General features: G+C 34.4%; 1 protein-coding gene across 21 annotated transcripts in view; it reads left to right on the top strand.

The window, feature by feature from the left end:
- Nucleotides 1-26,363, top strand: part of Crem (cAMP responsive element modulator) — a 73,991-nt gene that overhangs the window by 21,531 nt on the left and 26,097 nt on the right. For 11 of the 21 annotated variants that reach the window (XM_047521637.1, XM_047521626.1, XM_047521624.1 and 8 more), the window contains 3 exons: nt 16,941-17,087; nt 19,793-19,890; nt 20,243-20,385. In XM_047521637.1, the coding sequence (XP_047377593.1) occupies nt 16,941-17,087; nt 19,793-19,890; nt 20,243-20,385 (388 nt within the window). The remainder of the gene's footprint in view (nt 1-16,940; nt 17,088-19,792; nt 19,891-20,242; nt 20,386-26,363) is intronic. The other 10 variants (XM_047521641.1, XM_047521639.1, XM_047521634.1 and 7 more) reach the window with 1 other exon arrangement.

Below are 26,363 nucleotides of genomic sequence, written 5' to 3'. Positions count from 1 at the left end.
GGGCCCCATGCACCCAGCCTGCTTTACTTTCCCTCTTTCAAGCTGCCAACACCCACACATTCTCTCAGATTTTCTCCAAGTGTTCTGTGGAGCTGCATCTCCTTAGCAACACCCTCTTTGTTACCCTGAAAGACAGGCATGTAGGTCTTTGTCCTTAAAAAAAATAAAAACATGACATTTTTCTTGTTAAAAAAAATGTATGTTTGTTGTATAAGATTAACAAAATAAATATTAAAAAGAACATAAAAACGATCCATAATCTTCACATTTAGAGATTTAATCATTAGTTAATGATTTAATCATTAACATTTTGGTATATATCCTTTAGTCTCTTTGTCTGAGAATAGAATAGAATAGAATAAAATGTGTGTGTGTGTGTGTGTGTGTGTGTGTGTGTGTGTGTGTGTAAATATATATATAAAATGATTTGGGATCTTCCAGAGGGTTTTTTTAAACCATATGTTAGATGTTTTATTTTAACCTAAATCCCATAAATGTATATTCATATCCTAATATTGTTCAGAGTTTTTATAACTATATTTCCTGGCTTGTAATTCTGCTTTTCTTTGCTGTTGCTGAAAGCAAGCCTTCTTTCTGCCTCCAGTTCCTTTCTTTTTGGTACTGGCCCACTAACTTCCACACATGTCATTTTTCTCCACACTTCTGGGCCAGCACAGTCAGAGCAGTAAATCTCCAATGTTGAAAAGAGATCCCTATTATTGAAAGATGATAATTTGCAATTCTGAAAACTTTCAGGCTGGCAACACCCAGCTCTCTGAGTCTGTTATAAGTTGCTGAGTGGTCCAGTAATAGAAAACCTGAAAAGCATTCTTGGGTTTATGAAGTTTTGGAATTGAATAGGAGTTCAGTGGACAGAAGATAGGTTGCAGTAGGCTAGAAAATAAATAAGAGAAAAGAAGTGGTCATGGGAGTATAGATTTTTGAAGACATTTCTGTGAAATAATAGAGGATAGGTTTGTGAGACAAAGTATAAGAACAGGGGTATGAAAAGTTGGGAAAGTTTTGAATAAAGTAGAAGAGTAGATAGAGCACTTGTGAGAAGGCTGAATCAAGGAACTAGAAAAAACTGTTTACATTTATAATGCTTCTTTTAAAAACTCAAATATATCAGATGCTGGTATTTATTAAATCTGGATGGCAAGGTAATGGATTTTTCTATTTTTCTATTTTCTATATGTTTGAAGTATTTGATAAAAAACAGGTTTTAATCTTTGACATACTAGAAATATAAAGAAATTAAAAGGTAATCTGTGTGCTAATTAATGGATTATTTTAGTAACTAAGAACTATCCTCTATGCTATGCATGAATCATGATTATTTGATGAATTAGAACACAATTCTTAGCAGCCAAAATTTCCTGAACATACTAATTTAGATACTGTATGTGGTGTCTGAAGCATGTTACCCAAGTATTTGTTTTTAGTATACAACACTATATATCTATGAATTATTAAACCAAAGTGACATCTTTATTAACCCTATGATGTATGGTTAAAGTGACTGATTTTTAAAAATAATTCCTGATGGTACCATAATTTATTGGCCACTTGTCTCATTTTCTTCAACTCAAGGGATATATAATTCCCTGATGTTTTAGACTTATGTTCAGTCTTGTATAAAGAGGAATTTATTAGCACTTATTTTACATGATCAAATCATCCTTGTTTACATGATAAAATCATCATTAAGCTGTGTGGAAACTAAAGATGTTACCAAAAAAATCATGTGGGTTTGATCTGTGTGTCTGAAGTAATTTGATACCAGTAGTTCTGACTGCTCTGGCTTTTCAGAGCTTCTGCTAATCAGTTGTATGGTTAATGTACATCATCCTGTTTGTACAAAGACCTGACAAATGTTGAGCCTCCTGTTGGTCCTCCAACCTTTGTTCTACCAATGGAGGTGGTACACAAGGGGAAGCTGGATTTTTAAGTTTTTCTATTTTATAACTTTCCAGTTATAAGTGGCACTTTTCTTGTCTATGTTCTAAAGTAAAATTGCAGAGGTGATAATTAGAATCAGGGGTTGCCATTAACAAACCCTGAGTGACAGATAATCGGGGGTTAAATGTTGTGATTTGACTTTCTTCTTGCCTGAATGACTTTGTGTGTTGATTTATTTTTAATTGAAGCTGTTAACTTGCGTGTTAAGTGTGTGTTTTGATATATGGAACTAAAATCCATAGAACCCTGGAAAAACTCTTAGAGAGTCTATTTTAAATAACCAGCCCAGGAGGAAATCCTTTCTGAAAACCAAAATGCTGAAAAACAAAAATACTAATATATTCAAGTAGTTTTAAAATAGTTACACTTATATCATCTAGAAATAACATAATTCTAAAATGGGTAAGTAATGGGAAGTTTTTTAAGTTCTTTTGATATGAAAGATTTCAAGTATATATAAAGATCGAATAGTTATTCCTACACACACACACACACACACACACACACACACACAGTAATTATCAAGATTTTGTAGTACTTGCCTCATCTGTCTTCCTTTTTTTTTCTTTTCATTGAAGCGTTTGAGCAGCTCTGCAGATCTCAGACATCATGACTTTTTACTCCTAATTACTTCTGTGTATGCAACTCAAAAAATTATGGACATTTTCTTATAAAACAAAATGTCAATGTCATACCTCATAAAATCAAGTATAATTCCTTGGGTTCGTATTCAATCTATATTCCTATTTCCCCATTTCTCTCACATATTGTGACTTACTCTGAAAGCCATAGTGATGCCACCTTGAACTTTCCTTCTTCCAAGTCTTTTGGGAATCCATCATGCTGCCATGAAGATCTAGATGTATGGGGTAATTCAGATGGAACCTTTGGAAAGGATGTGCTTAAAACTGGCTGTCTGCAGTATGATTCCTTGTTGCTGCTGATGAAGCCTTTAGGCCTGAACATGACACCTTGACTCTGAAAGCTAAACTCTTCATAGTAAATGACCAGTTCTCAAGGTTGCAGCAAAGAAGGGAAAGATGAAAGGAGCAGAATCCCAGGAGTGAGAACTGGAAGGAAACTCTGGAGATCATTAGGCTCAGCATATTGCTGGAAATTAGTTCTAATATAAAATTTAACCCATCTGAGTACCTTTGTATTTTTGGAAATGAGATGCTTGGGAGGCAGAAAAAGGAACTGTTGTTAGTGATTATGCCTTGCTAATCTCCTTTCTTATCTCCTGTCTTCTCAATGCACACAGTGTGTACAGAAGCACCTCAGAATAAAGCAGGCCTGGCATGTAGTGAAGGATTGAAGAAGGAACAACTTAACAAGGGATACTTGGAAATATTATATTTTAGTGTGTAAATTGTAAATTTTCCTTTTCAATTTAACTGAAAATTGGAATGGCACTTCTCATTGTTTTGGCCAGCTGAGTCAAAAACCAATCTTCTTGGTTCTAAGCAGGATCAGGAAGAATGTAGATGGTTCTCAATAAACAAAACAAAGTAATAATAACAATAATAGAATTCCAAGCAATATTTGCTATTGATGATAGGTCAGCAGCATCATATTTGTATATGAAAAATAGTCTGTATCATTTTAGGTTGATTTATTTACTTTCAATAAGTAGAGTTAGCTTGAGTCCAGTGTTTCATTGAATTTTTTTTTTTTTTTTAAACTTCAGAATAGTAATCCTTTAGCTGAAGATCTCTTCCTAAAGGAGAAAACTGTTCCTCTTAAGGGTTTGGGGAGGGGCTGGGTTGTGGCTTAATGGTGGAGTTCTTGCCTCACTGAGTTTGTTCCCCGGCACTACATAAAAAAACTAACTAAGTAAAATAAAGGTAATGTGTCCATCTACAACTAAAAATATTTTTTAAAAAAGAGTATGGGGAAAAGTGTTTTACTGGTCATTTTACTACTGTTGCTTCTTCTTCAGTGTTAAGGATGGAATGCAGGGCTTGTGCATGCTGGGCAAGTGTTGAACCACTGAACTACACACTCAGTCCCGTTGCTTCTTTTTAAATTATATTCCTTCCCCCCATTCTTTTTCATTGCCCTTATTTGTATTCACTTAGAATTTTGTCTATAAAAATAACATAAACTGGAAGAAAAATTAAGTGTTTTTTAATAAATGCTAAATCTACATTAAATGTGTGGTTCTTCAGTCAACCTATTGAAAAAATTATGCTGTGAAATGTAACTCATTTTTGTAGATAATGCAAGAATGATAAATCAACAAGATAATTTCAAGGTTTGAAGACCATAAGAAAAAAGTCAGAAATGTAAAAATAAATGATTATTTTTTCAACTTGAACAAGAATTTTTTGTTAAACATCTGTATTGACACAAGACAGTTTGTACATAATACATAATAGAGCTGGGCATGGTGCAGCATGTCTATAATCCCAGCAACTCGGGAGGATCTCAAGTTCAAAGCCAAACTCAGCAACTTAGTGAGACCTTGTCTCAAAAAATAAAAGGGTTGGGGGTGTGGATCAGTTGTTAAGCATCCCTGGGTTCAATCCCATACCAAAAAAGAAAAACCCTAAGAGATTTTCTTAAAGATTAGTTTTTGGCTTTTGAATGTACTCTTGTTTTCATCAAAATTAGTGTATTAAAGTATGTGAAGTACTTTGCCTTGAATAATTTTTTTAACACATTAAATATAAACTTTAAGGTTCAAGTTAAAAATTTACCACTGATATTTTATCATGTGTCCTTCAGCAATACTAACCCAAATGCATCTAAAATATTATCTATCATCCAATACCATGTCCTTCCATATCACTTCTGTCTTCTCTAGTCCAAATTTTAGTTTTTTAACTAATTTAGTGATTTTAGGCATGTAATTTATCCACTTAAAAAAATAAATCCAAGAGTTTCTCAAACTTCTTGACATCAAATACCTTTATCTCTACTTTACCTCGTTGCCCTTACTTAGCCTTGAATAAATTTAATGTTTCAGGAGGCACAAAGTAATCAAAGTCAAATTTCAGAAAAAGATTGTTTTTGTACTTAAAATTAGAACAAATACATATACATACAAAATTTTTCTGTCTTGTAAAATTTTTTTTGTAATTTTTTTGAGGTTTGGGTACTCTGTTTAATTTTCAAGTTCCCTTTTTTTAAGTTTTAATGATGGGTAGTTTGTCATTAGCAGTAATGGGAAAATAAATGAGTATAACACAGTTGTTCTTTTCATCTTTTTCACTTTTTTTTTTTTTTTTTTTTTTTTTTTGGTAAAAGAATAGGCTGGGCTGGATACAGTGGCATACCAATGTGATCCCATCGACTCTGGAAACTGCAGGAGGAGCACAAGTTCAACGCCTGACAGGGCAACTTGAGACCCTGTCTCAAAATAAAAAATAAAAAGGGCTTGAGTGAATCTCAGTGGTAGAGCCCCCCAAGTTCAATCCCTAGTACCAATACAAAAATTAAAAAAATAAAAAGTAGGCCGGAGGGGGGAAAGAGTTGTTATTTAGTGGATATGGAATTTTAGATGGGCAAGACAAAAAGTTCTAGAGATCTGTTTCACAATAATGTAAATATATGTGACATAGTCAATTTTATGTTACATGTTTTTTGCCACAATACAAAATTAGCAGCAACAAAAAGAATAGGCTAGATGTTGACATTTGAAAAAAAAAAACAAGAAACATTGATTTTTGTAGTTTCTTCTTTGAATAATTCAGAGATTATTTTTTGCCTTGTTTTATTCTTTGTTATTTTAAGTGTATAAATCCCAAACTGTTAAAGGAATTACATTTGAAAATACAGAGGCTTTTGGAAATTTCAACTTCATTGAGTAATTATGGTGACAACATCTTCATTGTGCTATTCAGAAATGTGAATTTTCTGAGCCATAAGAGATCAAATTCTAGTGTTTTCCCAAACAGGCATGAAAGAAAAAAACCTGGTTATGCTTTGAGTGTGTTAAGTAGTGGCATCACATGAAGATGATGCAAACAGACAGTTCAAGAAACACACTTGCTTTAAACAGGTGTTTTCTGTTTAGAAATAGATCTCTATTTTTACTGGGTTTTGTTTTATTTTATTGCAGTGCTGGGTATAAAACCCAGGACCTCATGAATGCTGGGCAAGTGCTCTACCACTGACCACTGAGCCTATAAAAGATTGTTTTTAAAAATAGCAGGCATATATTTGCTGTCAGATATGCTTATATGCAATGGTACTACTACCAGTTTAAGTTGATTTCCCAATCTCTTGTCCTTAGAGCTTTCTTGCTGTATCTTTTCTAAAGGATTATTTATTGCTTTGTACATGTAAAGAGCATAGAAATTTGAAGCTTTGTCAATTTTGATGCATTAATACTTGTTTCCATATAATTCCTGGGATCAGTAGCCATTTAAATGTCTGTTCTAGACCAGGAGTGTGTGAGTGTCCATAGCTTTAGAATTATATTTTTAAGATGGTAAGGGGGGGACTGGAGAATGTGATTCAGTGGTAGAGCATTTGCCTGGAGTGTTCGAGGCCCTGGGTTTGATGCTCAGCAACACACACACACACACCAAAAAAGATAAGGAAATCATTCTTGTTGTGTTTTCCTGGCAAGAAACTGTTATCATATCCACCAAATGAGAAACCATAGTTATTAATATTTTTTAATTGTGGTTAAAAAAATATAGTCTTAGCCATTTTTAAGTATACCAAACATTTTCATCTTGCAAATCTGAAACTGTGTACCCATCACACAATTTTTCACCATTTTACTTTCCCCTAGTCCCTGGTAACCCCATTCTACTTTATGCTTCTATGAATTTCACTAGCTTCCTCCTATTTGTATAATCATAGTATTTGTCTTTTTAAAACTGGTTTACTTAACATAATTTCCTCTAGTTTCATCCCTGTAGCTTGTAATGAGATTTTCTTCCTTTTGTAGGTTGAATACAATATTCCACTGTATATATACATTATATTTAATTATCACTATTTTAAGGTTATTTTGTCAAATCAGTAGAATAAGTGAAATGCAGTGGAATAACTGAAGTGCAGTAGAATCACTCAAGGAAATAGCATTTTGACTGTTTCATATACATGCCTATAAACAGTTGATTTAGGTCAGAAATAAAGATTAACATGAAACTTTGGACAAGTGGTTTTTAGGTATTATGTGGTTTCTGGCTTTGGGCATGCACATTTTCTATACATTATTAGAAATTATCTGTATTATTATTAAAAGCAATTTTAACATCCATTGGCCTTATAAAGATGTTTGCTGCATAATAGCTGTTTTGGGCTCAGGATCAGATGACAACCCACTTCTCTATGTACATTTATTACTCTGTAATACATTTGGCTAGTAAATTATGATCAGTTTCAGTCTTAATGAAATCAAATACAAGACTGACTTTTAAAGGTTCTAGAGGGCCAGGCATGCTAGTGCATGCCTGTAATCCCAGTTACTCAGGAGGCTGAGGCAGGAGGATCACAATTTCCAGGGTAGCCTGAGCAATTTAGGGAGACCCTGTCTCAGAAGATTAAAGGAGGTAGGGATTTAGATCAGTAGTGAAGGCCCTTGGGCTCAGTTCTGCAGTACCTGAAGAAATACAAATTCTGAAGGGCTCTCAGTGGTAAAATGTTTGTCTTGCATACCTAAGGCCCTGGGTTTAATTCCCAGCACTGCCAGAATAATAATAATAATATGATGATGATGATGATGATGATAATATAAATAAATTAAAGTTCTAGAGTTAAAAGAGTTTTGAGTTATATAGGACTATGTGCATTTTCAAAATACTTTTAAAAATACATGATGTAGGGGTTAGCATTAGGTTTAGGGTTAGGTTTAGGGTTAGGGATAAGGAGAGCGGTAAGAATGAAGGAAAGAAGGACTGTATAGAGGGAAAAGAGGGGTGGGAGGGGTGGGGGGGAAGGGAAAAAAAATAAACATCATTGCCCTATGTAAACGTATGATTACACAAATGGTATGCCTTGACTCTATGTACAAATAGAGAAACAACATGTATCCCATTTGTATACAATAAAAAAATAAAAAAAAATACATGATGTACACATGAATAGTATGACTCTACATCATGTACAACCAGAGATGAAAAGTTTGCTTCATTGGTGTACATGAATCGAAATGCATTCTGCTATCATATATAACTAATTAGAACAAAAAAATGTGGTGTACACAAAATGTCTTATAGTAGTTAGAATATAAAATGATGCTCCAAAAACTATAAATAGAAAATTCAAGATACTATAAGGATTGGCTAGGGGGAAAAAAAGCGGGGGGGGGGGATATATATATATTAGCCAAGAGTATTGTTTTTCAAAAGATAAAAACTCTTACTCCTTACTGGACATATTATCAAAGTAGAATCTTTAAACTATGTATAATTAAGACTAGCTTGATGATGAGTTTTGCTTTGATTTCAAAAGGTGAATTTTTTAGAGACATAAAATTGTCCATTTATAATACCAGAAACAATGACCTCCTTTCCCATTTTATTCAGATAATATTTATGTAAGCCCTGTCTGTACACACAAAAATGTTTGAAGGGCTGAGGTTGTAGCTCAGTGGTAGAGTGCTGGCCTAGCTCATGTGAGGCACTGGGTTTGATCCTCAGCACCACATCAATAAATAAATAAAAATAAAGGTATAATACATTCATGTACAACTAAAATTTTTTTAAAGTTAAAAAGTTTGAGGCAATATCTCTTTAGAATTATTACAGACAATAGATGTAAAATATTAGTCTTACATGTCTAGTTTGATTAACAGATATTTTCAGTTGATATACTCAAGGTAAAACTAAGTAAAATTTAACTCCATTGATTTTGCAGTTTATTAGCCATACTATCAAACAAACAAAAACTCCAAAAATTGCTAAATAGGAAGGAAATCACTTAACACACTGAAATGAGGACTAACTCTACATTTTGGGTTTCCATTTTTTTTGTGTGTGTTCATTTGGCCCAACTAAATATGAGTGTTTTAGAAAGCAAAATGTTTTTGCATCTTTGTCTAAGTATTTAATTAATAATAGTTTTATTTTCCTGTTTTAACCTTAACATATTTGAGGCTTTTTTAAATATTGTTTTTTTTCAAAGAAGAAGATAATTGAATTCTCTTTTAATACACTGAAATCAAGACAGCTTTCAACTTCTTGCTTAGATTGTTAATGGATTTTCATTATAGTCCTTGACATTAAACTAGTTGATCTGCAGATTTGATTTCGCTGGCAGCAGAGTTGGTAGAGCAGTCTGCTATATTGTGAATTCACATCTTTTTAGTCCTTTATTAACTGTCTTGAATGCAGGCCCAGTAGCTCTGTGACATTCACAGCTATACTGTGACATCATAAACCCCATCATGAGGGAACCTAGCTACAGACTGGAGCTAGTCTACTAGGTGCTAATCAAGTGCTGTGTTACAACATTGTGAGGTTTTCCCAGTTTTAAGCGTCATTATTAGGATTTTTTTTATTGCAAAGCCAAGTAAGGCTGTCAATTGCATCATCTTAACCTATTTCTTCAGATTAACTATTGTCTGTAGTGGGATTTTCAGTGGATGTGGTGGCATCAGCATAATCTATGTTTCAGGCATCCTATAGAAGAAGATTATTCTTCAGGGGATCTGGAAAAAAAGGTAAATAGTATCTACTATGAATTCACTGTACATACTTTTAAAGCCTCATAAGAAGAGGTTTAAAGTTATAAAATATAAAATATGTCCTTCTAATGTTTTTAACTTCTTGTCTGAGCAGTTGCCTACTTGGTTATTGGAATGTGATGAATACACTTCTAGATCTTCCTGTCACTTTCTCCTTCTCTTCAGACTTTTTGTGCAGATGTCTACCTCTTCTGACATGCTTTTCACAACAAATAGCCTCCTTACACATTTCCCCTATCTTGTCACTTTCTAATCCCTTATCCTGCCTTATTGTTCTTTGAAGACTTGAGCAGCACCCAAAATTATGTATTTGTTTCTTCATGTTTTCTTTCTCCTGATCTGGAAGGGCAGGGACTTTTCATGTTCACTACTAAATCCCCACCGTCTAGACATGTCCATAGCAGGCTCCCAGGAAATATTGTTGAATAAATAAAACAGTGGGTCAATTCATAAATACGGTATATTCCTGTGAAATTTTTACTTACAAAAAAGTCTTAGGGTGACTATTTGTAAGTGAGAGTTCTCCATTTCTACCAGTGGCAAACATGTTTTAGTTCAACTAAACTTTTTTTTTTCTTCCTATAAAAGTAGTGTTTTTAGGAAAAACTTTTTAACTAACTCTTCTGTTTCCAGAACTTTTTTAGAACCGTCTTAGTACATTACAAATAAATTATCATATTCCTTATAGATAGCTTTTTGTCGGTATTATTCAGATCATTATTTCTTTTCTGAGTGCTAAGCCAATAGTCAGTCCCTTAATTCTCCTTATCTAGTAAACATTTCTTCCTGGTTGTCCTACCTTGCTTTAATCCTCACCTGCCCAACTGAATCTATCACCTTACCCAAAGCAAAATGATGCTTCTTTACTTACCCTTTTGTTTGACTTTTGGGCATCATGCATAGTCTTGAATCATCACCCTTATTCCTTCTGTGCCATCTATGTACCATACCTTACTTTGAGGGCAGCCCAATATTCAGTTGTAGCCCATGCAATCAGCATAATAATATAATAATAATGCTAAGATGTTAAGGATAGGAAGCCATATGAATTTTTTAATGACCAATAATGATCAGCCTGTAAACTCTATCAATAAAGTTATAGGCTTAATGATTATTGTTTCATCAGTTTTGGCAAAATCAGTGAGAATACAGAATGACAGTTTCCTTTTTTAGAAGGATACACCTGGATTCTAAGGTTTAGGGTATGTTATTTGTGCTGTTTCTCAGAATTGAACAGTTTAATGAAAGTTGTTGTCTCATGAGCCTCTACACTGTACAGATTTGGACATAACAAGTTTCTTTGCAGTTATGGAATCCATATAGCTTTATTTCCAGAATTCTAGGAGTACAGTCTATGTTAGAAGCACATCCTTTTCTGCAGCAGGTTTTTTGTGACACTAGCCAGTTTGGTAGACCTATTGTTTAATAAAGTAAGTCCTGAGAGTTCAAAGACAGTTAAAGTAACTGAAAGTAGGATTTCTACTTATCAAGTCTATGAGTCATTCTTGAATTATTTGTAGTTCTTCAAAGTAATCTCATCTGTTTGAAGCTAAAGCATTTCCCCAGAGAAATTTAATAAGGGCACTCCCTGCCATCTTAGTCCACAGGTTTACTTTGGGGAATACTCATAGTATTCTTGGGTCCCCCCTATAGATATTTATTCTCTATATGTATTTTTTCAAAGAAAAAACATTAATTCTACAGAGAAAATCTTTTACTTGGGAAAATGTAATGTCTTAAAATTTTCTACCACTAACCAGGCACATTGAGAGGTTGGGATGGGAAAATCACTTGTACCAGTTAGCTCAAGACCAACCTGGGAAATATAGTTAGACCCCATTAAAATACATCCAGGAAAGGAAAAGCAAGTATTCATCCTTTTTACTTCCCTCCAGATGACCCATACACATGGTGGTAGATAGGGCAAGAAGAGACGCACACCATATCCTCCAGGGAGCTAGGCCACACATCTAGTTGTAAAGTTCATTCCCTCTCTGAAGTGATATGACAGAAACTGGCAGTCAAGCTTTGTGTGTGTGTGTGTGTCAAAATCTTTTTGGTCTATTTTCTATTTTTTTTTATATAAGTTAGAAAGCTTAATTTATATTTTGCCAGTCTCTGACATATGAGCTTCTATCAGGTTTACTGGACATGAATGTTGTGGCTTTACTGCTGCATTGGAACTGAAATCTCAGCTTTTGGCACTCTTCTGTAAGCTGAAAGCAAGGATATAGGGGATATGTTAGTATAGAGCACCAGTTTTCAAAGTGTGATGCATAGAACCTTGGGTGAGATGCTGAAGATGCTTTCAGAAGGTTTGCTAGGACACCACTTTTTTTTTTTCATAATAATGCTAGGATATTTTCCTTTTTCTCTTTTTTGACATTTGCATTAATGATACAAAAACAATAGTGGATAAACTGGTGGTCTTAGCTTCAATCAAATCAGTGGCACCAAACTGAGTATGCATCATATTCTTTTCTTTCCCTTCACTCCCCCCTTCTTCTTTTTCTTCTATATATGTGTGTGTGTGTGTGTGTGTGTGTGTGTGTGTGTGTGTGTATGATTTGTAATACTGGGAATCCAACCCAGGGTCTCCTGTGAGCTAGGCATGTTCTCTACCACTGAGCTCCAACCCCAGCCCAATCATTGTATTCTTAACTGCCATTCACTTGCAGTTAAAACAAAGTCAGTTTCAGTTAAGAACATCCTTGATGAAGCAGTAAAAATTGTCAATTGCATTAAATCTTGACCCTTGAGTACATATTGTTTTAATATCTTTGTCATGAAGTAGGATGTTCACAGAAAGCACTTCTGCTATATACTGAAGACTGATGATGTTCTTGAGGAAAAGTGCTTGTGCTATTGTTTGAATAGCAAGGTGAACTGACTGGGTTTTGCCTATACATCATTTTTTTTTTCTAAAAAAAGAACAAAGATAACAGCCAGATTATGGCTATTCATACTTGAAGACATTTTCTTAAAAATGAGCAAAGTGAGCTTGTCACTTTAAGGAAAATGACTGTCAGTGTTTATTGGGTTTTAAGCAGAAATTTTGAATTTTGGAAAACCTGCATCTGCCATTGCAACAGTATTTTCAATTTTCTGATGAAGTTCATGCTGTTTTAGTGAATTGATTTCTGACAGCATTTCATAGAATATGTCAGCATTTGGACAATCTACTTTACTCAGTAAGCCCAAGTTTCCCCAATAACTAGTGCATGATGTTACAAAATCATGCATGAGTAGAAGATCCATCCAAAGTACATGATAGACTTGTGGGTTTTAATGTAACTGATAGGGCTTCAGATTGCACATTGCAATTAAACTTTAAAAAACTTCCACTTGTCAAGTTTTGGTGTTTATCAAAAAAGATTATGTTTTCTGGAAAAGCCACTATAAGGCTGCAGTGACACATGCCTATAATCCTAGCAACCTGGGAGGCCGAAGCAGAAACATCACAAATTCAAGGTTAGCCTATAAAACCTAGTAAGACTGTATCTCAAAATAAAATTTCAAAAGGGTTGGGATTGTGGCTCAGTGGTGGAGCAGTTGTAGAATATGACTGAGGCCTTGAACTCAGTACCCAGCACCACATAAAGAAAGAAAGAAAGAAAGAAAGAGAGAGAGAGAGAGAGAGAGAGAGAGAGAGAAAGAAAGAGAAAGAAAAAACATTTTTAGTATTCTTTTAAAATCATCTTATGTACATGAGACCAAGATTTTTTCACATATCAACCAACACAACATGTAACACATTCATTGCAAAAGTAGATATGAGTCTGTATCTTCAGTTAATCTAGACATTAGAGGAATTTGTAGGGCTGTGGTTGTGGCTCAGTGGGAGAGTGCTTGCCTGGCATGTCTGAGGCACTGGGTTCAAGCCTCAGCACCATATAAAAATAAATAAATAAAATAAAGTTATTGTATTCATCTACAACTAAATTTTTCTTTTGTACTAGGGATTGAACCCAGGGGCACTTAACCACTGAGCCATATCCCCATCCCTTTTTAATATTTTTTATTAGAGACAGGGTCTCGCTGAGTTGCCTAGGACCTTGCTAAATTGCTAAGTCTGGGTTTGAACTCTCAATCCTCCTGCCTCAGCCTCCTGAGTCACTGGGATTACAGGCACGTGCCACCATGCCCAACTAAAAATTTGAAGGGAAAAAAAAAGGAATTTGTAAAAATATAAAAACAGTGCCTTTCTTCTCATTAAATATTTTTTGTTTGCTTTGGAAAATGTGGTTATTTTTCTTAAATGTTATTTATGTTAGCGTGTAAGGGACTTATTATTTGGAAATGAGTTACTAAGTATTTTTGAAATAGTCTTTTAATTTCTATTGTGGTATTATATATCTATAGATAAAATCAGTGGAAGCCTGGTGTGGCAGTGCATGTCCCAGCTGCTAGGGAGGTGGAGGCAGGAGAATCGTAAATTCAAGGCCAGCCTGGGCAATTTAGCAAGACCCTTTCTCCAAAATATAGTATAGGTTAGGGACTGAGAATGTAGCTCAGAAGTAGAGTGCTTGCCTAGCATGCACAAGGCTCTGATCAATCTCCAGTAGTGCAAACAAACAGACACACCAAACAAAAACAAAACCCAGTGAAGCAGGCTTGTAATGTCTTGCACAAGCCAATTTTATACATCTTTTTCCAATTTTGTTTCCAATATCATTCATTGGTAGCTTGAAGTACTCCGTAGTATGAGTGTTTACATCACAGAAATCAACAAAAACAACAAAGCAGGGTTCCCCTTCCCAAGATCCGGTTATTAACTATTATTTTTTTAAATTAGGGATCAGAGACCCAGGGCATCTCACATGTCAAGCAAGCACTTTACCACTGAGCTACATCCCCAGCCATTTTAATTTTATTTTGAGACAGGGTCTTGCTAAGTTGTTGAAGCTGGCCTAAACTTGGTGATTCTCCTGCCTCAGCCTCCTGAGTAGCTGAGTGCACAGGTGTGCACTACCACACCTAACTGTAGTTATTAAATGTTTACCAACACTTAACTGGATAAATCATATAAATAAAAGTTCCTTAAAATTGTTAGCAAATGTTAAGTGTAAAAGTGTTCTGATACTAAAAAGTTTGAGAACTAGTTCTTTGGAGAAAAGGGAGACCTTTGGAAAGGGAAACCTTTTTATTATTCATGCAAAGTTGCTTTTTGTGCTGAGAACACTTGTAAAATATAGCAATTCATTTCTTTTTAATTTTTAATTGTTAAATCTATTAGTTCAGTAGTTTAAGATAGACAACAATAGGGCAAAGCAAGCTGAGATTGGCTCTTGGACTGTATAGAGCAATGGAAAGAAAGCTCCTGCTCTGCCCCCTCATTTTTCACTTTCTGTCCAACTGTTAACCGAGTCTCAGATCAAGGTCTAGCTCAAGCTGTGGCTTCCACACAAAGTCTTCACATACTGTTCAGGTCTACACTGATCTTTCAATTCTATACTCTGAAGACATTCATGGTCCATAAAGAGGATCAATTCCTTCTATACTCTGTGGTGTGCTATTGTTTTTTAGATCATATCAATTCTATGCTCTACCTTAGTGTAACTAGTATAATACTCAGTACATATTTCTCTTGTATGGATAAAAGATTTTTAACTTTTACATTGCCAGAGAAATTTGCTTTCTAAGTGAATAATGATATAAATAAATTTTATAACAATATATTTTTACTAATATTAAAAAAATTAATATTTTTTGAAGTACTAGTAGATTGTAAATCATTGGTGTTCTTTAAAGGTGAGGTCACACACACACAGGCTTCCTTCAAAAATGAATATCCCGTGGTTCTACTACCACTCATGGTAGAAACAAATGGCTTGCCAGGCATGGTGCATGCCTGTAATCCCAGCAGCTCAGCAGGCTGAGGCAGGAGGATCCTGAGTTCAAAGCCTGCCTCAGCAACTTAGTGAGGTCCTAAGCAACTTAGTGAGAACCTGTGTCAAAATACAAAAAGGGCTGGGGATGTGACTCAGTGGTTAAGTGCCCCTGGGTTCCAATCCTTGGTACAAAAAAAGAAAGAAGAAAGAAACAAGTGACTTATTTCATTTTCGAGGTCTTTGTTTTGAATTAGTCATAGTAAATAGTAAATCTTAGAGAAATGAAGCAAAATTTCTTTTTTTAAAATATTATCTATTTTATTTTAAATAACAATAATAATGATGATGTTAGGACTAACACAGAAATTTTTCAACATAAAACTGATTTCAGTTATTCAGGAAAATATTAACATAGCCTCTTAATTCTCTACCTCACAAGCCTGATAAAATATAATCCTTCAATAGAAAATAATGAAAAAAAAAATTTTTTTTTTGTAGTACTGCGAATTCGAAACCAGGCCCTTGCACATGCTAGGCAAGTACTCTACAAAATGAGATATATCCTCAGTCCCTGGAATTTTTAATGAAAGATATTATGATGCATAAAGGCATTTTTCTTGAATTATAGCAATTTGGATTTCTATAACTTATTTTAATTTAGCATAATAACACTTATTCTTTCCAGAAAGTGGCCTATAGGAAAGAATTGTTTACTACTTAGAAAATGTAGGAGGTTTCAAGTTCAAGGGAGTAGAGATATTTTGTGTTGCTGGTGGGGATCTCTACTGAAAACACTTAAAATAGTAGCTTAATATGTGCTTTTCTCTGCTCAAAGTTAAGTGACAGTTCTGGTCCTCTCTCTAGATGCTCCATCTCTGGGGAAAGGATGAGTGCCAGGGGGCCACACCAGCTCTGAGGCAGGAGCTTTCTCTCCGTCAGAGATACTAGGGGTTGAAAGGACCTGGAATTTCTTTGGTCTGTACCTTTTTTTGGTGTGATTATAAGGGCATAAAACTTATTGTGGTTTATTATCAGAGTAGAGACAGGGTATCAGCTTGCATCTAAAGTAGTATTAGAATTATTATAGATATTATTCATATATGTGCTTAAAAATTCACCATATTGAAATTTTATCTTCAATTTCTCTTAAGAGGGTAGTTTATAGTTTGGCCTCAAAAAGATGTCACTGTTAGTAGTCATGAGGTCGTAGTGAGGTAGTTTAACTGCTTTAGAACTTTGTGCTTGGAACATTCTTATCCATCGAAGCATGGGCACCAAAAGTGAGGAGCATGGGTTCTTTAATATCTGTCACATCAGAGAATGACAGTTCCAGGACAGTGACCAACTCCTAATGGTAAGTACCCCAGCTGATTTGTCATTTCTTAGAAGCAGGAAAAAGAAAAGAGAAGTCAGTCAGTCATAGTAGTGAGTGGTATTTCCTAAAAAAAGACAATAGCAAATAAAGGTTCAGCTTTAATCCTCAATGATGATCATTTTTGCAGGTTTCTGTAGCTGGATCAGGCACTGGAAGAGGCTCCCCAGCTGTAACTCTAGTGCAGTTACCTTCGGGCCAAACTGTACATGTCCAGGGAGTAATTCAGACACCACAACCATCGGTTATTCATTCACCACAAATACAGACTGTTCAGGTTAGCTTCCTTCCTAGATGATTTGTCATTGATTTCTCATTGATTTTTCTTGAGATTTTTCTGTTTTTCTTTTACTACTAATTCACTTATTTTTCTTTATGTAGTTTTTATACTCAAATCTTTTAATTAGTTATTTGGAGGATTTTTTTTTAACATATGCTGTACATTGTACCCTGCTGAGTTTTAAATTTGACTTAAGAGTTGAAGTTTTGTTGTCAATTCATAATTTGCAGAATTAGCAATTGCTAGATAAGCAGTTCATATCTTCTTCAAGTTGTTCTGTGCTCATAATCAGATTTATTTAACAAAACTCTCCAGTGGTGCTTAAAAGTATTTTGAGGGTTCTTTGGTAAAGATGTCTGATCAAGTAATATAAAGATTTTAGTACTAATATTGTGTTCATGAATGTTCACATTGATAGGTGGGTAAAAATTTAATTTTTTAATTCAGTGTATGTAATCCTTAGAAAGTAATAATGATGTTTTGTATTATTTTGGTGCTGGGGATTAAACCCAGGACCTAATGCATGCTGATCACACACTCTTCCACTGAGTTACACCCCAGCCTGAAAGTGATATGGTATTACTGTCACTTGAGTAGTATATTATATGTCATGTACTTTGTTCAGAGTAGACCTTGGTTTTGTACATGTAGTTCTTAATGTGGTTGTGACCCAGAGATATATCTTACTATTTATCCAAATTTGTCACAAATCCTTAACATTTCTCAAAGGTAAAAAATTTTATAGATGTGAATATAAATTTTTAAGGCATACTATTCTTATTTACTGAACTTATTTTATTAGGTCAGTTTCTTATTATTCTTTAAATTTCAATTATTTGAACCCAATCAATGGCAAAAAAAATTCTATGAGGAAAATAGAGATACACCTATTTAGTCTTGTCCTTTACCTGTACATTTGAGTAGGGTGTAATCACAGAATAAGAATGAGGCTTACAGCATGACATTTGATGTGATAAATCCACATGATTTAAAAACTTGGTTATCTTTTCAGCATAGGTATCATTTCTTTTTTGATTTAATTTTAATTTTTTAGTTGTAAATGGATACAATACCTTTATTTTATTTATTTTTATGTGGTGCTGAGGATAGAACCAAGTGCCTCACACATGCTAGGCAAAGCGCTCTACCACTGAGCTACAACCTCAACCCTAGGTATCATTTCTAGTTGCTCAAAAGTATAATTCTTATCACTGTCTTTTATTTTCTAAAGTGACCCTTGATTCCAAGAGTTACAAATTCTTTCTGACCCTAATTATAAAATAGGAAGATCATTCCACACTCCTCTTTGTATTATGACTTTTATTTGGTTCAGATATTTCAACTGAGTTTCAACCTGATTGGTATTGGAAGAAAATATTATAAATAGACTTTTTAAATTTTTGTTGAATTAATTGTTTTAATTGTCTTTGTAGAAATAAGTACTGGTGGATCTTGTCTTAGAATTTTTATATGTTGGACATTGGGAAAGACAATTTCTCTGCATGAACTTTTTTTTTTTTTTTTTTTTTTTTTTTTGCGTTGCTGGGGATTGAACCCAGGGCCTTGTGCTTGCAAGGCAAGCACTCTACCAACTGAGCTACATCCCCAGCCCATGAACTTTCTAAAATGGGCAAAATACCTCAAGGGAGTTGCTATGGTTATATGATAGATGTGTGAAAGCCCAGTATAAAATGGTAAATATTTAGTAGTGAAATTATGACTGTCTAGTGCAAAAACATATTTTTTCACTATGATCTGCTTGTGTGTGGGGTATCCATGACCAGAGGTTGCTTGGTCATATGTATAAGCGAATACACACACATACTCATGTGCTTTGACAACTACATATTCTTGCTTGCATTCTGGATATTTTAGTAACCTCTTGATTTGGCCCAAATCAAATTCTCAGGTAATTGTAGTATTAAGTAAAGTGAGTTTTGTAAACTCAGCTACTCTAGGCCCTCACAGTTAAATGAATGAATGTATTTACAGCAGACATGTTGTTTGTAGCAATTCATTAATTTTCTGACTTTCTTTACCAATCAATTATTGTAGTTTTTTCTGACTTGAAAAATGAAATCATGCTGAAAATTCTGATCCTTCTTTTTAAGAAATTCCTTATTTTGACTTTTAAGACTTAACTTCATTAAACCCTACCCTACTCCTTGTAATATAAATCCTAACTTTATTCTGGTTTATACTCTTGTTTATTTAAATGTTCTTTCTCCTTTGGGCTTATCTAATGCCTAATTTGAAAACCCAGCTCAAGCCATCTATGGCTATCCCATAAATAAATCCATAAGAAAACAGTGAAATTGAGGGCTTTTTTTTTTTTTTTTTTTTTTTTTTCCTGCCTCTGTCACTGGCTCATTTGCTCCTTGCTAGAATTATAAGGGCACTTTCAGGGTTAGGATCTTGAATCTTATGTATCTTATGTTTTGCTCTTCCCTGTGAAGTCTCACTTGACATTTGAACCACTTTCTGTTGCATTTCCATAGTATTTATTATCAATACCATTTCTTGTTTGTGTTTGTGTTTGCTTTCTTGAGCCAGATCATGAACTATTTCAGTTCAGGTTCACTGTGTTTTTGGTGCTCCACAGCACCTGGCTCAGTGTTGTACACGAAGACCCTTAACTACCATTTTTTGAATGAGGAAGATCTTATATTTTGTGATGCATTTCAGAAAATCTTGTGTTATAGGTAGCAACAATTGCAGAGACAGATGAGTCTGCAGAATCAGAAGGTGTAATTGATTCTCATAAACGTAGAGAAATCCTTTCACGAAGACCCTCTTATAGGTGAGTAAACTGTTTCCTACTGAAATGGTACTTTGTCCAAGAGGGTAGAAAAATTATATTTTATTTTTATTTTTATTTATTTATTTATTTATTGGTACCGGGGATTGAACCCAGGGGCACTCAACCACTGAGCCACATCCCTAGCCCTTTTTTATATTTTATTTAGAGATAGGGTCTCACTGAGTTGCTTCACTAAATTGCTGAAGCTGGCTTTGAATTTGGGATTCTCCTGCCTCAGCCTGAGCTGGGATTTCAGGCGTGTACCACTGTGTAGAAAAATTATAGATCAAAGTTATTTTTTTAAGTCTTATTCATGTATCTTAATTAGTTATGTTTTTAAATTATATTTTAGAAAAATACTGAATGAACTTTCCTCTGATGTGCCTGGTGTTCCCAAAATTGAAGAAGAAAAATCAGAAGAAGAAGGAACGCCACCTAACATCGCTACCATGGCAGTACCGACTAGCATATATCAGACTAGCACGGGGCAATACAGTATGTATGCTGCAATTCAATATGATACAGCGCTAGCTTTAATTCTTCTCTAGTTATATTGAAGCAATTCTGGTTTTGGTATTAAATTGTTTCATTTTAAAATCATCATTAATACCTAAACTGTATATCTTAGAATGAAGAGTACATGTGAAAGAAGTGACAGATTTGTATTGACAGCTGTCATATGCTTTTGAAAAGTAAAAATTTTTATTGCTGAATATAGAAAAATTGGGGGATAAAAATAAAAGTAGTTTTTTCTATTTATATGTTTTTATTTACCTTAAGTAAAAGTTTGAAAATTATTGCTTTTGTTGTCTTTATGATGGATGCAAATGTAAGAGTTAAATGTTTGTATTTCATTCTTGTTGGCCTTTGTTACCAACAACATAATTATACTTACTAATCTAAAAGAGGTTCATATTTTTTCTAAATTATGTTTTAATGTAATTCTGTTTTCACTACTCTCTACTGTGTTAATTTATGCTTCAGTTTTTTCTAAAAGAGAATGAAAAAATGAGTTAATTTTTAAAACTATAACAAATGGACAGATCATTTTATTGAGATTTTACACATCAAAAGCTCTAAATAAACAGATACATTCACAGTCTTGTGCATTTTAATGGATTGTTAATTCTGTGATTTTTGCTCTAACTAAAGTTCTAGTTGTTTTCCCTCAAATGAAGATTGATAGATACACAAAAATAATTTTTAAAAAGAGAGGGTAAAGACAAAGAAAAAGGGGAAGGACAGGGTGGGGTGGGGAAAGCTACTTCAATATCAAAAATGATGTGATATTAAGTAGTGTTTGTCCAAATAAGGTGTTAAGATTATAGATTTACTCTCTGTTTTCCCTTTTAAAAGTAGCAATCCCTAGAAAACTCTTAAGTCTATTAAATTATATTCTTCTTTCATACATGGGAAGTTCTCATATAGTTGTTAGTTTTTAAATTTTTTTTAAAATTTTTCTTGTAGTGGTGAGAGATTTGCAGTATTAAACTGTCGAAGTAATTCTCCTTTCGTGACTTTGGGTAGCTTCTATCAGATACCTGTCAGTATTGGGGTGTAATTTGTCCACAGCCCCTGTAGGACTGAGTGGGCATGTCCAAAATCAGTGTTAGGAAAAGAAAACTTGGGCTGGGGATATAGCTCAGTTGGTAGGGTGCTTGCCTTACATGCACAAGGCCCTGGGTTCAATCCCCAGAACCACAAAAAAAAAAAAAAAGAAAAGAAAACTCCTCATTGCCTGTAAGAATTAGACCTTGAGGTTTTCACTATTATTTCTCCTTTATTACTTCTCACTTGTATACTTTTCTCATCTGGCCCACTATATATGTGGTGGGAGTTTTAGGACTATATATCAGAGTTGCCAGCTGGTATGTCTCTAGAGTGTGGCACCAGGCTCCAAGAGTGCAGAACTTCTATCCCTCAATCCCCAGGAGGGCGGAGCAGTCCTGGGAGCTGCTAGAGAGTCCTTACTGGGCAACCTTAGCCTTTAGTAGCTTTATCCATTTACTCTGAAAGGCTGCATACATGTTAACATTTTCTGTTTGTGTCATGAAAAGGAAAAGATAGAATTACTGCTGAAATAATGCTAAGACTTTTTAAAGTTTGGGGATAATCTAAGAGGCCATTATCCTGACATAACTTTGGCATATCCTAATGCAGCTTAGTAATTCTTATAGAAGCAGTGATCTGTTTACAATACAAGGTAACAGGGAAGTGGATGCTATAGGTTAATTTGCCTATTTTATTAGGTGAAAGTTTGAAATAGTGAAAACATGGGATTGAGACAATGTTGAAGCTAAAAATGATGTGGGAAGGCACCCTCTTTCTACCATTTGCTAACTCAGTGATTAGAGCTGAGAGCATTTTTTTTTTTTTTTTTGCATACCAGCTTTTAGTCTCAAGTGGTAGTAATTTAAGTTGCTAAATTCTGGGGTTAGTGTGAAGACAAAAAGTGATAACAGGTAAAAGTAATAGGGAACAGACACGCAACTATTGAAATATAGGTTGACTGTGATGGAGTCTCATTTATATTCCTTTTTTCAAATTATTTTTAGTTGTAGATAGACACAATGCCTTTGTTTATTTAGTTTTATGTGGTGCTGAGGATGGAACCCAGTACCTCACATGTGCTCGGCATGCACTGTACTACTGCTTGCCAGCCCCAGCCCCATCATTTATATTCTTTAGGCTTTTCCCTCCAGCCAACTCCTATGCCTTTGTTCCTAGTGCTCTTGGTGCTACCTCCTAGCAGGGGACTCAGCATTAAAATTCACCATGTATATGCAATAGGGGGAGGTGGGGTGAGGAGATCTGGTTGAGAACTAGAAAACTGCACGTTTAGAAATTAGACAATTATCTGTATGCCATGTAAGCGGTCATGGACTCTGTCAGCTATTTTAATTTGGGCCTATACAGTATGATCTTGATGATTATTTCAATGAGAAATTGTTGTTATTCTTTATGTCTGGCCTACTGATAAAATTACCACACAAAGCAACATTGCCTTTGTTTAATACATTTTTGGGGACATTCAGTGACACTTGTTTATGTAGATAACTCATTAAGAAGTAAATACTAACATTTATACTTTTTAGAAGTCACTTATGGACTTTAGAGAATAATATATATTTATATGCATACAAGATCTATTTTCATTAATCTTATTTCTTACTACAAAAAACTTAATAGATATTAATACTTTAATGCTGTATCTAAAGATCTAGAAATAGAAATAGTTACTAGCATCCTTGGGTTTTTGAAATAAAGGAGTCTGTTTTACTAGAATTTCTGAATGTTTTTCTTCGTATGTTTTTGAGACTCTTCATAACCCTTTATTTTATATATATTTTTTTCTGGGGGTGGGTAACAGGGATTGAACTCAGAGACACTTAACCACTAAGCCACATCCCCAGTCCTTTTTTTTTGTTTGTTTGTTTTTTGGGTGCTGGGGACCGAACCCAGGGCCTTGTGCTTGCAAGGCAAGCACTCTACCGACTGAGCTATCTCCCCAGCCCCACCCCCCTTTTTTTTATATACACTTTTTTTTTTTGTAGATATAAACATACCTTTATATTATTTATTTATTTATTTATTTGATGTGGTGCTGATGGTCGAAGCCAGGGCCTCACACATGCTAGGCCAGTGCTCTATCATTGAGCCACAACCCCAGTAACCCCAGCCCTTTTTATATTTTATTTAGAGACAGGGTCTTGCTGAGTTGCTTAGAGCCTTGATAAGTTGCTGAGTCTGGCTTTGAACTTGTGATCCTCCTACCTCAGTCTCCCGAGCCACTGGGATTACATAACCTTTTCTCGATTTCTTTTTTTGCCGTACTAGGGATCCCACAGCCTTGCACATGCTAGTCAAGTGCTCTCCCACTGAGCTACATCCCCAGCCCTCATAACCTTTTATTATAAAAGTGTTCTTTTCCGTTTAGGTTTAATTCTTTCTTCAATATTCATCCATGCATGACTTTTCCTCAAACTTTGCTCTTGTTCCTTATTTCAAAAATATTATTTTATTATTTTTAACTTGGTATAATGAGCTGACTAGTATTAAAAACAAAAAAACTAAACGTGTTTCTAAGTTGAAGAAATAAAATAAAAATAAGTGTACTCAAGTTTTCCCATATAAAAGTAATTACATTTTTAATAGTTGAAAGGTGGTATTTGACAGAACTTAACCTTCTTAATTCCAGCTTTTTTTCCCGTTTTTTTGAGTAGCAGAGGAGTGAGTCACATCAGCTTATTTTTTATCACAAAAACTAAGACTGGAATAAGTTTAATAAGACTCAAATAAATTGGGATAGGATACTACCAGGTCCAGACTTAAGGCAGAGACTTAAAATAGGTTTTAAAATTTTAAACATAAAGCCAGGCATGTTAATACACACCTGTAATCCCAGGTGTGCAGGAATTTGAGGCAAGAGGATTCCAGGTTTGAGGCCAGCCTGGGCAGTTTAGCAAAACCCTGTCTCAAAATAAGAAGGGCAGGGCATGTTCTTTAGAGTACTTGCCTAGCATACATAAGGTTCTGAGTTTAATCCCCAGTTACTTGAAGAATAACAATTAAAATAGGTAGGGTTTTATTATTGCAACACCAAGAGAGCTAGACTTGATGTAAAACTTTTACTGAAAGTAAAGATCATAGTGACAGATTTGCTGTCCAATAGTTAAGTGGAACTGGGGGTGTGGCTCAATGGTAGAGGGCTTGTTAAGCATTTAGCCTTGGGTTTCATCTCCAACACAGCAAGCAAACAGTAAAGTGATTCTGGTCAAAGAAAATCTGTTCTATCTCAGGGGAATATATCTGAAAGATGGCTATTGAGAGAGTCTTAAAATTAGCAGAGAATGTTACTTGCTGCATCAGACGTTTAATATATGCAGTAGATGAATGAATTCATAAAAAAGTAAAAGCAGCTAAAGAAATTTAAATTTAAATATTTGAAGTTTCTTAAATCATTAAGTTTTCTCTTAAGAGAAAGGTGTGCCTGCCACCATACTACACCCAACCTCTTTCCTTACCAGTTATTGAGGAAAGTATTAATGTTGTTTGCCCCTACATTATTTTACTAGGAATCTTGTTAGGTCTCTGTTAACTCATCTGTACTGGAATTCTTGTACATGAAAGGTAAGTAGGTTAATACAATATCCACTATTATGAAAAGACAAATGTGAACTTTTCTTAAATAATTCAGAATTCTTAAGAGACTCATGAATCAACACCATTTCTTCATGAAAGGACTTGGCACATGACAGGCTTATACATTCTAAAGTAAATGCACTTGCATTTATTATTCTTAGTAGTGACTTAAAGCTTATATTCCCCCAGTGTAACTGTTGGAAAATCACTTAAAATACTACTTTATGCTCCAGCCTGAGCAAAATAGTGAAGCCCTATCTCAAAATAATAATGATAATAATAATAACAGAACATTTATATGGTTTATTTGAATTAGCTTATATGTACAAGTTTAGAATTAAAAATATAGCATCAAGGGGCTGGAGTTGTGTCTCAGTGGTGGAACACTTGCCTAGCATGTGTGAGGCACAGGATTTGATTCTCAGCACAGCATATAAATAAATGAATGAAAATAAAGGACCATCAACAACTTTAAAAATATAAAAAAAAAGCACCAAAAGAAAATATATTTTCTCAGATGAAATTTTAAAAAATATTTTTAGTTATAGATGGATACAATATCTTTGTTTTATTTACTTTTTAATGTAGTGCTGAGAATCAAACCCAGTGTCTCACATGTGTTAGACAAGCATTCCACCACAGAGCCACAACTCCAACCCCCTTAGATGAAATTTTAATTTGGATAAATTCTCTTTCCTCCTTTGTTCATGAACTCCTTTTTTCTCCAGTTTTCTAACCTATTGATTTTATTTATTTATTTGTTTATTTATTTATTTATTTATTTATTTTTGGTACTGGGGGATTGACTTGGTGTGTGTGTTCATAGTATGAAATCACTTTACCACTGAGCTACATCCAGCCCATTTTATTTTTATTTTGAGACAGGGTCTTGCTAAGTTGCTTAGGGCCTCTCTAAGTTACTGAGTCTGCCCCTAACTTGTGATCCTCCTGCCTCAGCCTCCCAAGAGTCACTGGGATCACAGGTGTGTGTCACAACACCTGGCTCTGCCCTTTTAAAATTCATCTTATCATATTCATTGATTACATAGGGCTTAAAATACTACTTTTTCAGTTAAAATTTTTACTAAGATGATGAATTTTCATCCCATTAAATAATATTCTCCATATTTTTAATGATATTAATAGCTAGTAGAGAAAAGTGCTTAATGGCAGTGAATAATGGAAGTAGCAGATTTCCAAGCAACTTTGTGTCACCAGGATTTTTAAAAAAATTTATTGCCTTAGACTAATTGATATGTATATGCAAGAAATATGGCACATTGGGAGGAGGGAAACCATTCTTGGGTTAATACTGATTTGAAACTAAGTAT

This window comes from Sciurus carolinensis, chromosome 12 (genome assembly GCF_902686445.1).
Source record: "Sciurus carolinensis chromosome 12, mSciCar1.2, whole genome shotgun sequence".
Classification (NCBI taxonomy): Eukaryota; Metazoa; Chordata; class Mammalia; order Rodentia; family Sciuridae; genus Sciurus; species Sciurus carolinensis.
Note: the sequence above shows the minus strand (reverse complement) of the source record. Positions and strands in the feature narration are given on the sequence as shown.